The sequence below is a fragment of the Alosa pseudoharengus genome, unplaced genomic scaffold, assembly GCF_046254945.1.
Source record: "Alosa pseudoharengus isolate Yale_2024_CS ecotype anadromous, Long Island Sound unplaced genomic scaffold, YU_APseudo_1.1 YU_APseudo_1.1_scf_4, whole genome shotgun sequence".
In the NCBI taxonomy this organism is placed as follows: Eukaryota; Metazoa; Chordata; class Actinopteri; order Clupeiformes; family Clupeidae; genus Alosa; species Alosa pseudoharengus.
The window spans coordinates 9,448,543-9,458,877 of record NW_027468774.1 but is presented as its reverse complement, the minus strand read 5'-3'; the positions used below and the strand labels follow the sequence as shown (position 1 = coordinate 9,458,877).

At 40.6% G+C, this 10,335-nt stretch overlaps 1 protein-coding gene and 1 long non-coding RNA gene across 5 annotated transcripts in view; both read left to right on the top strand.

Annotated features, from left to right (window-relative positions):
• The window catches only part of LOC143101662 (uncharacterized), a 3,265-nt gene extending 566 nt beyond the window's left edge, over positions 1-2,699 (top strand). Inside the window, exons 2-6 of one of the 2 annotated variants that reach the window (XR_012982510.1) lie at positions 64-136; positions 658-772; positions 1,087-1,146; positions 1,684-1,775; positions 1,872-2,699. This is a non-coding gene — a long non-coding RNA (uncharacterized LOC143101662). The remainder of the gene's footprint in view (positions 1-63; positions 137-657; positions 773-1,086; positions 1,147-1,683; positions 1,776-1,871) is intronic. The other variant, XR_012982509.1, reaches the window with a different exon arrangement.
• Positions 1-3,326, top strand: part of cabp5a (calcium binding protein 5a) — an 8,428-nt gene extending 5,102 nt beyond the window's left edge. For all 3 annotated transcript variants that reach the window (XM_076266609.1, XM_076266610.1, XM_076266612.1), the window contains exon 6: positions 3,290-3,326. In XM_076266609.1, the coding sequence (XP_076122724.1) occupies positions 3,290-3,318 (29 nt within the window). In that variant the 3' untranslated portion in view covers positions 3,319-3,326. The remainder of the gene's footprint in view (positions 1-3,289) is intronic.
• The last annotated feature ends 7,009 nt before the right edge of the window (positions 3,327-10,335 follow it).

Sequence of the window (10,335 nt, the reverse complement as noted above, 5' to 3'; positions counted from 1 at the left end):
AGACCGAATTTCTTAAAGCAGCCCTTTAAGATTCCAATTTTTTTTTCTTGTTCTTCAAACAAGGCACATCAATCCACTGGTGCAAAAGAAGAGAACACCTCTGCCATAGGATATTCAGCTGAAAAAGGCCAAACAGGTGAGCATTTAAAATTAAAATATCACTAGGAGAAATCCTTGTCTGTCTCGTCTCCAAAATGCAGAAGCCTCGCTTTGTGTTCCGGTAGTGTCTCATCAGTGGGCACATTCAATCTTGCAGCTCTGCACAGATCTGGCTGAACGTAAAGTATGTGTATTAGATTCAGTCAGATCTGCTTGCAGATCCAGTGCTGCAAGATCAAAATCCCACTGATTTCATGCTACTGGAACACGAAGCCAAGCAATTTGCTTCCTTCAGATACAGGTCTTGTTATAACCTCTCTGTACACTTTCCAAGTTTACAATACTTCTGTTTGTCTGTAGAGACCCTCATCACACAACCACAGAAGTGTAATTATATTTTGAGCACTATCAGTGGTATTAAATAGCGTTTGTTTTTTGACGTTCTAGCTGCCCCCTTAGCTTTCTTGTTTGTATTCTGGAGTTACACTTTTTAGAGGGTGCATGTAAGTTTTCTCTTTACAAGTGTATCACTGTTATTGTTTCTTTTTTTACGCATAGATGGTCCAGGAGGTTCTGGAGAAGAGTTAAATGGGAGAGGAAATAATGGAGGAATATAGTAGAGCACCTTGACACACTGTACAAGAAGGCATCTTCTGAATATCCTGGTCCATGGGTATGTTTTGTTTTGAATAAATTAATCTAATTGTATACAACAGTTAGGTCCAGTCAAACTATTAACTCTTTTCTGACTGAACGAGAGGGATTCCATGGGTGGGGTTATCTCAGGACATCCCTACTCAGACTTTTCAATGGTAGTGCCATTTTTACATTGATCCAATGTTATCGTTCCATTCATTCAAAGTGAGAGAACAGTGTAACATAACATCACAATTGACTGTTTGAGTGAGAAGAGTAGATAGAGTGCATGTAATAGGGTGAATAATGTAATGTGAAATAAAATGAAAAATCATTATTGTGCACATATAGCCTCACACAACCTGCCTGCAGAGTGACAAGAAAACCCTAAATTGATGTCTTTCAATCCAGGTATTTGGTAGTAGAATTGCTGTGTAAAAACAATATTGAACTGGAGATTGTGGGGTTGATAAATGCTATAAGGCAGAACCTTAGCTGTAGGGATATCTATTACCAACTACACAGTGGCTCCATTTTCAAAAAACTCCTGAAGACCCAGCTCTTTAGAGAACATCTCCTCTCATAGCACTACTTACAACAAGTCTTGCTGATCCTAGTACCACCTGTCTTGAACTGACACTCAACTGTTTAAAAACAGCACTCACTGATGCACTTATTCTTACTGTACTCTACTGTTTTTAAATTGTCCTAAAATTGTTAAGAGAATTGTTTTAAAACTTAAACTGCTACCATGTTAGTCGCTTTGGTTAAAAATGTGTTAGCCAAATGTAATGTAATGTAATGTAATGTAATATTACTTAAGCATATTTTAGTGGCAAGAAGCGTTAAGTCTATATTTTATCCATAATCCATGTTTAATCACTCTTCCATTTTATAGCTGGTAATGTTGTCTGAATATATCTAATATAATTTTCCTATTGTTTTTAGAAGGATACCAGTACGTAGTCAAAGAGAAAGATATGCACTCGGCATTGTGACTGTTTCCTAATTTCAGGGATCCTTACTCCACCAATGGCTATGTAAGATTTTACTCATTTCCATTTAAGGTAATACAGAATAATAATGGTCAACTATTGATCTGGAGAATCATAGTTCTTGCCCACATTATTTTGCAGGAACACTTCTACGATGCTGGAAGAGGGACGGGCTATCTGGCATGGCGCCTAAAGCAACGAGTGTCGCAGCGTTTGGTCAAGAACAGCTCGGGAGCCTTGGAATACATGAACACCATGAGCTTTTTAAGGAGGTAGACTTTCTAATGAGGAGACACAGCACTCAAAAAATCCTCCATAGAAATGCATGGGGTTAGTTTGTAACGTATGGTGTTGTCTACATATATCACACCCCCCTCCGTGGCAAAACGTGGACATGTGAATACATTGAGCCAATCATGTGGTGTGTTGTGAAGACATTGATTGTGCCAATCATGTGTTGTGATCTTGCCGCTAGAGCAAGATTGGTGTTGTGAAGCCTGCCGAAATAGATGCCCGATAAGTGCCCAAAATGCGTTGCAATATGGCTGCTGAGTGGAGGGACTTGCCTAAAAAGACTTTGGGTATACCCACATCATGTGGGCCACATGTAACATCACTTCATGGTGCATTATCTGTCTTGCTTATGGAAAATTGGCCCATTATTGCACATCTCTAGTAATAGGTTTGAAGCTAAACACAAGTTTGTGAAATTGTAAAAAATCTCTTGATTATATTGTTTTATTTCTTGTTTATGAAATGTTTACTCAGTGTTGCAGAGCATTTTCATGCATATGTGGTTATGGATTGTGAGGAACATTGTTTTATTGTTACAGTCAATGATTTGTATGAGTATAAGGCCTTTGCTCAACAAAATGCTTATGGACCAAACTTTGACATATATATTGTACCTCTGCACATTGATTTGAGCCATATCATGGCAAATGTTAATAAAAAAAGAAAAGTAATTAATTTGCTGTGGTTTGTTTAATATGTTTATTTTGATAAATATATGGCTCTAGAAACTAATTAATTACTCCAATAGAGTTAATTTTGAAACTCTGATAAGAGTTAATTATGAATCACTGATGGAGTTAATGATACACTCCAATAGAGTTAATTTTAACTCTGATAGAGTTAATTATGAAACACTAGGCTAGTGTTAATACGGCAACACTATGGCAAGTGTTATTTTAACACTGATGAGTGAGGATTATATAAACTCTGGAATAGTGTTAAAATTAACACCCGTAGAGTAAAATTAACACTGGCCGATTTACTGTGTATTGTCATTGCAATAAAAACATAGCTAACTCTAAAGTTTTTACAGACATCTACCCCAGCAGAGGTGTATGTGTGTGTGTGTCTGTGTGTGTGTGTGTGTGTGTGAGAGTGAGTGAGTCTGCGTGTGTGTGTTATGTGTTTGTGTGTGTGTATGTGTGCGTTTGTGTATGTGTGTGTGTGTGTGTGAGTGTGTTTGTCTGGGACATGCTGTAATAAAAGTGTAGCATCAGCTGTAGTAATTTTAACTCATCATTGTTGTTTGTTTGTCTTCTCTGCAGAGTTTGTCCAGATGATGTCTCGCCAGTGAGAGAGGAGGGAGCAGCGATATATACACACACACACACACACACACACACACATACATACAATTACATGCTACGTTTCTGATCACCTGCGCACAAACAACGCATATCAAAAAGCAACAATTCTGATTTTATACACAAAAATGACCGTTTTTTAAATCTAGCCTGAATATAATTATTATTTTTATAGCGGTCCTCTCTTGGCCCCTTTGTGATGACGTAAGTGTGGATAAACCTGTATATAGAGTATTTGGATTATGTTTGTTGTGATGAACACTTTTCCAAATCTTTTTGGAATCATATTTGTGTACCAATAAAGCCCAGGCTTAGACAACTTGTCTACTGGATTTCCTTCGGACGTTAAAAGAGAGTCTCTCTGATATGTCTCTCTGTTCCTTTCACCTAATTCTGCACACTAATGACAAAAACTCATTGTAGAACTCTTGATATAGAACACTAGGATTCTTTACATTTAATAATGCTTGGTAGAATCTTTCTCAGACTTTATGAACCTTTTGCAACAAATTTATTTTATTTTAACAATAGGCTTCTTATTAAAAAAAGTAATAATATGGACCCTTTATTTTCCGCATGCAATTTTCACCTTAAATTTCTCCAATCTACCACACATTCTAAGAGAAGGAGGAGGGGGCCTTAAAAAATCTCACCTTAAACAATGACTCAGCATGCCACCTTAAGCAGTGACTCAGCAGTTCACCTGTCAGCCAGCCAGATGGACAGAGCAGAGATGACATCACTGATTTATGAATGAGATACGACCCTCCTGAATTTAACCCACGGGGAAAAAACAACATTTCCAATAATGCCATTTCCCCGAAAATGGACACAATCCCCATAATCTGTGCGCTGGACGCTCCTGGCAACAGATGGCAGGGAGGAGGGCACTCTGAAAACCGTTTTGGGATTAAGAGAGAGGCCTGTCATGTGCAGGACAGTTTCACACAGACTCAATCCCAATCATGTCAGAAGAGAGAGAGAGAACCCATACCACCACGATCGCGTTTAAAACGCTTCATTGTAAAATCATCATCTTAATCATCGAAAAGTCTCAGAGTAGTCTGTGCTCGAAAAGACGTATTGAGTTGGGAGTATATAGGCTAGCTAACCAGGCTCTAATATGTGGGCTTGAGTTGGGAGTATATAGCTAACAGGCTCTAATATGTGGGCTTGAGTTGGGAGTATATAGACTAGCTAACAGGCTCTAATGTGTGGGCTTGATTTGGGAGTATATAGACTACAGAACCAGGCTCTAATGTGTGGGCTTGATTTGGGAGTATATAGACTACAGAACCAGGCTCTAATATGTGGGCTTGAGTTGGGAGTATATAGACTACAGAACCAGGCTCTAATATGTGGGCTTGAGTTGGGAGTATATAGACTAGCTAACAGGCTCTAATATGTGGGCTTGAGTTGGGAGTATATACTGTAGACTAGCTAACAGGCTCTAATGTGTGGGCTTGAGTTGGGAGTATATGGCTAACAGGCTCTAATATGTGGGCTTGAGTTGGGAGTATAACTAACCAGGCTCTAATATGTGGGCTTGAGTTGGGAGTAGGCTATATAGACTACAGCAGTGTTTCCCAAAGTCTAGGTCTCGACCCATGGGTCGCAGGAGATTTTATTTGGGTCGCCAGCACAATTTATGTTGTGTTATAGCCTAACTGATACCATTTGTCATTTCATACCAGGAAAGCTAACAGTTTTCTATTAGGATGTACAGTCACGGTTTTGTCATAAAAGCTCATGAAACTGGGGGACGAACGCATCGCAGAGGGGGTGCCAGAGCATGGATATCTACCTCTCAAAATGAAACCGTTCTGTGGGGCGCCTGCCATGTACCTCACAGTTGCAAACTGCAAGGAACATGAATCCGCCTATTTGCACGAACATTAAGAGATACAAGTGCATTATATTAGGCTACAATTTAAATGGACATTTTAAACACTATTCCTCTTGTTTTCTACCTTGCTAACTCAAAGTAAAGGCGCATTCTTCCGGCTATTGCGCAAAAGCCTCTTGTTCTGATATAACAACTATACAATATAATATAATACAACAATACAATATAACGACTTGAGTTATTTGCTGTTTACATCGGAATTGACGTCCACAGTGTTATGGACCCGTTTGTCGGCAACGCAACGTAGCCTACAACATTTTTTTTTTTAAATACAGGAACAGCTTACTATGCTGATGAATGACGACTGCGCAACATGCGAGAATTTCCCTAACTCTCGGATGCGCATTAAAACGTATCTTTTCAGTAGTCATTTCCAACTTTTCACGCCTATGGTGCTCAAAATGCAACACAACCGTGTTCAAAGCAGGATCTATCTATTTAGATCCTATAGCAATGTATGGTTGGGGGAGCCATAGAAAAGTTGGAGAACCTGTGGCCTAAAACAATATTGGTGGTTGCAGGGTAGATTTGAAATGAAATGGGTCGCGATGGTCTGTCATTTTTAAAAAGTGGGTCCCCAGAAAAAAAGTTTGGGAAACGCAGAACCAGGCTCTAATATGTGAGCTTGAGTTGGGAGTATATAGACTAGCTAACAGGCTCTAATATGTGGGCTTGAGTTGGGAGTATATAGACTAGCTAACAGGCTCTAATGTGTGGGCTTGATTTGGGAGTATATAGACTACAGAACCAGGCTCTAATGTGTGGGCTTGATTTGGGAGTATATAGACTACAGAACCAGGCTCTAATATGTGGGCTTGAGTTGGGAGTATATAGACTAGCTAACAGGCTCTAATATGTGGGCTTGAGTTGGGAGTATATACTGTAGACTAGCTAACAGGCTCTAATGTGTGGGCTTGAGTTGGGAGTATATGGCTAACAGGCTCTAATATGTGGGCTTGAGTTGGGAGTATAACTAACCAGGCTCTAATATGTGGGCTTGAGTTGGGAGTAGGCTATATAGACTACAGCAGTGTTTCCCAAAGTCTAGGTCTCGACCCATGGGTCGCAGGAGATTTTATTTGGGTCGCCAGCACAATTTATGTTGTGTTATAGCCTAACTGATACCATTTGTCATTTCATACCAGGAAAGCTAACAGTTTTCTATTAGGATGTACAGTCACGGTTTTGTCATAAAAGCTCATGAAACTGGGGGACGAACGCATCGCAGAGGGGGTGCCAGAGCATGGATATCTACCTCTCAAAATGAAACCGTTCTGTGGGGCGCCTGCCATGTACCTCACAGTTGCAAACTGCAAGGAACATGAATCCGCCTATTTGCACGAACATTAAGAGATACAAGTGCATTATATTAGGCTACAATTTAAATGGACATTTTAAACACTATTCCTCTTGTTTTCTACCTTGCTAACTCAAAGTAAAGGCGCATTCTTCCGGCTATTGCGCAAAAGCCTCTTGTTCTGATATAACAACTATACAATATAATATAATACAACAATACAATATAACGACTTGAGTTATTTGCTGTTTACATCGGAATTGACGTCCACAGTGTTATGGACCCGTTTGTCGGCAACGCAACGTAGCCTACAACATTTTTTTTTTAAATACAGGAACAGCTTACTATGCTGATGAATGACGACTGCGCAACATGCGAGAATTTCCCTAACTCTCGGATGCGCATTAAAACGTATCTTTTCAGTAGTCATTTCCAACTTTTCACGCCTATGGTGCTCAAAATGCAACACAACCGTGTTCAAAGCAGGATCTATCTATTTAGATCCTATAGCAATGTATGGTTGGGGGAGCCATAGAAAAGTTGGAGAACCTGTGGCCTAAAACAATATTGGTGGTTGCAGGGTAGATTTGAAATGAAATGGGTCGCGATGGTCTGTCATTTTTAAAAAGTGGGTCCCCAGAAAAAAAGTTTGGGAAACGCAGAACCAGGCTCTAATATGTGAGCTTGAGTTGGGACTATATAGACTAGCTAACAGGCTCTAATATGTGAGCTTGAGTTGGGAGTATATAGACTAGCTAACAGGCTCTAATATGTGGGCTTGAGTTGGGAGTATATAGACTAGCTAACAGGCTCTAATATGTGGGCTTGAGTTGGGAGCTGGTGATGGTGGTTGTTCTGCTAATGACATGGACATGTACAGAAGAGATTCTAAACTGGTCAGTGTTCCCACTAAGAACCCAAACACTGATACGCTCCTGCAGGAGGTGTTCCTAGAGTTGTGGCATCACTTCCTGGGTCACATCTGGTTCATAGCCAGTGGTTGTCTAGGAGACTTGTATTTCCTGGAGATGTATCTGTATCTGTAACTGTAACCGGTGTTGTGAACACAGTTCCACACGGAGACCTAGCCTGCATCTTTGGCCAAAAACCTGGTTTTTACCTTTAGCTGTTGGCTCATCTGACCTTCGGACAATCAGGTCTGTCTTTGTGGTCTTCGGTGAGTGACACACTGTATGGTTCAAATGGTGTCATGTTTACTGATCTCCCTAGAAATTGCATAGAGAGAGGGAGAGATTTCCTACAAACAAACACAAACTGACACCCCGACACTGACGCAAGACACCCAAGTAGGCAGTAGGCCACGTGGGTCACCTCAACATCAAACAAACAAACAAACAAACAAACACATTCCCAAGTAAACAGTGGACAGAACTAGAGCAGGGTGTCCAGATAAAGCACAGTCAGTTTACAGTTCTTCTCAGTCGCTTTGGTGCTCTTCTCAGATCAGAATGAAAATTCTCGTAACTATTAGTTTAACCTCGACAACATTAAGTCATTTGTGCACATCATAGTAGCAATTTCTCCTTCCTCTGAACAAATTGCAAATGCTTTTGAACATGTATCAGTTGCTTTGTCATGTCGGTCAAAATGAACTATACTTATGGATGCTTAATAGTCGTTCCCAATAAAACTAATAGTCTTCATTTCATTGCTTGAGTCATTACATACAAAATTGGTGAACTAGTTATCAAATTCTGTCACAATGCTGTAGAATTGCAAAGAGCATATACAGTAAAACTGTGAAACGTACATATTCAGTGTCTTGTAATCACTTACTCCACTAACTACAGCAATTTGTAACTTTACTGTAGTTTTCTGTACAAGTACTGTATAGTGATGTCTTGAGCATTTTCAGGTAGTGTCACCAAGTTCTGACCTTTTTTTGCATGGGAAAACACTCAGAGCATAAACTGTTGTAATGAAAACATGACAAAGCCATTTGACTATCTTGTTCATAAACGATGGTGTCAAGACTTCTCATTTTGATGACACTGGCAGTTTCATTGACATAAATACTTGCTTTTGAGGAATGGACTATCCATTTTGAGCAAGTGACGTGCTTTTGCAGGTCATCCACTAGGTTTTGCAGTTTGCACTAATTGTTTTGAGAAATGCACTAACTGCTGTGCAAATGTTAATAGTGATGTGAGAAAAGCACCAAAGCGACCGAGAAAAACTGTAATCAAACTGGACGTTATCAAGAGTACTTAGTGAAAGCAGTAAAATCCAACAATGTCCTGAATTCAGAGAAAGTGTGTGCATGTGTGTGTGTGTGTGCGTGTGTGTGTGTGTGTGTGAGTGAGAGAGAGAGAGAGAGAGAGAAAGAGAGAGAACGATGGAGATAGAGACATAGAGAGCAAAAGGGAATGTAAGGACAGATGATACAAATAGCGGGTGAGAGACAGACAGACAGACAGAGAGAGATTGAAAGAGAAAGTGTGTTTGTGTGTGTGTGTGTGTGTAAACTTTGTAAAGTGTGTATTAGAAAGTGTGTGTATGAGAAAGAGAGAGAGAGAGGCAGACAGACAGAAAGTGTGTGTAGTACATCAAAGGGATCATCAGAGACTGACATTGACAAGCAGGCTACACCAGGCATGTAACTGAGTTCAAGAGACAGTAGACAGAGACAGATGAAGTTTGTGAGGCAGACATGGACGGACGGACGGACAGGCGGACGTATCTTAGACTAAATTAGTTGGTAATGGAAATGTTGTGTAAAAGCAATATGACATTCCTGGTCGTGGGTTGGTAAAAGAGATCACCATGGCTGCCTTCGTAATGACTATTGCCATCATATAGATTAGCATCACAGTGAAGTATTCATGGGTCTCAGGACAGAGTATCTGCAAGCTTCCGCAACCGTAAACTTGACATCCTCACAAGTATCTAGAAGCTTCCGCAACTGTAAACCTGACATCCTCACAAGTATCCGCAAATTCACAAGCTAGGGCAGCACATCTAGCTACTGCACACAACCAACTCTTTATGGAGAGAACACTGCATTTTTATTTACCGTATACTCACTGCATTTTTATGATATGATTATGTCATGGTTGTTGTTGCTTAGCTAATACGTAATACTTTTGTGCAGTCATGCCAAACATGTTTACTTGAGAGTGAAATTTGGGAGATGTAGAGAGGGTGGACGGAGGGGGGGGCAGGGGGGGGGGTGCGTGCCAGGGAGATAGAGATGGAGGGTATGCTGTGGCAGAGGAAATGATGTCGTATAGGGTATTAGAGAGGGCCTCTGTGGCACATTCGGGATGATGACATCATGACCTGGCTTTAAAATCCTCGCTGAGCTCGTGCTTTTGGCTTGACAGAGGGAACACACACTCCTCACAGAAGCGCACACACACACACACACACACACACACACACACACACACACACACACACACACACACACACACACACACACACACACACACACACACACACACACACACACACACACACACACACACACACACACACACAAACATCTGCCATTGCTAAATCTACACTGGAGGATATTCTAACTCTTGAATGCCACAGCCAGTGTCCACCACATCCTGACCTGCACACACAGCATGTGTCCACCACATCCTAACCTGCACCTCTGAAAAAGCTTCTTAAACGCTGGACACTCCTATAGGTCTGCAGCATGTGTGGTTATCACCTGCACCTCTGAAAAAGCTTCTTAAACACTGGACACTCCTATACTGTAGGTCTGTAGCATGTGTGGTTATCACTTGCAGTCTGAAAAAGCTTCTTAAACGCTGGACACTCCTATACACTCTC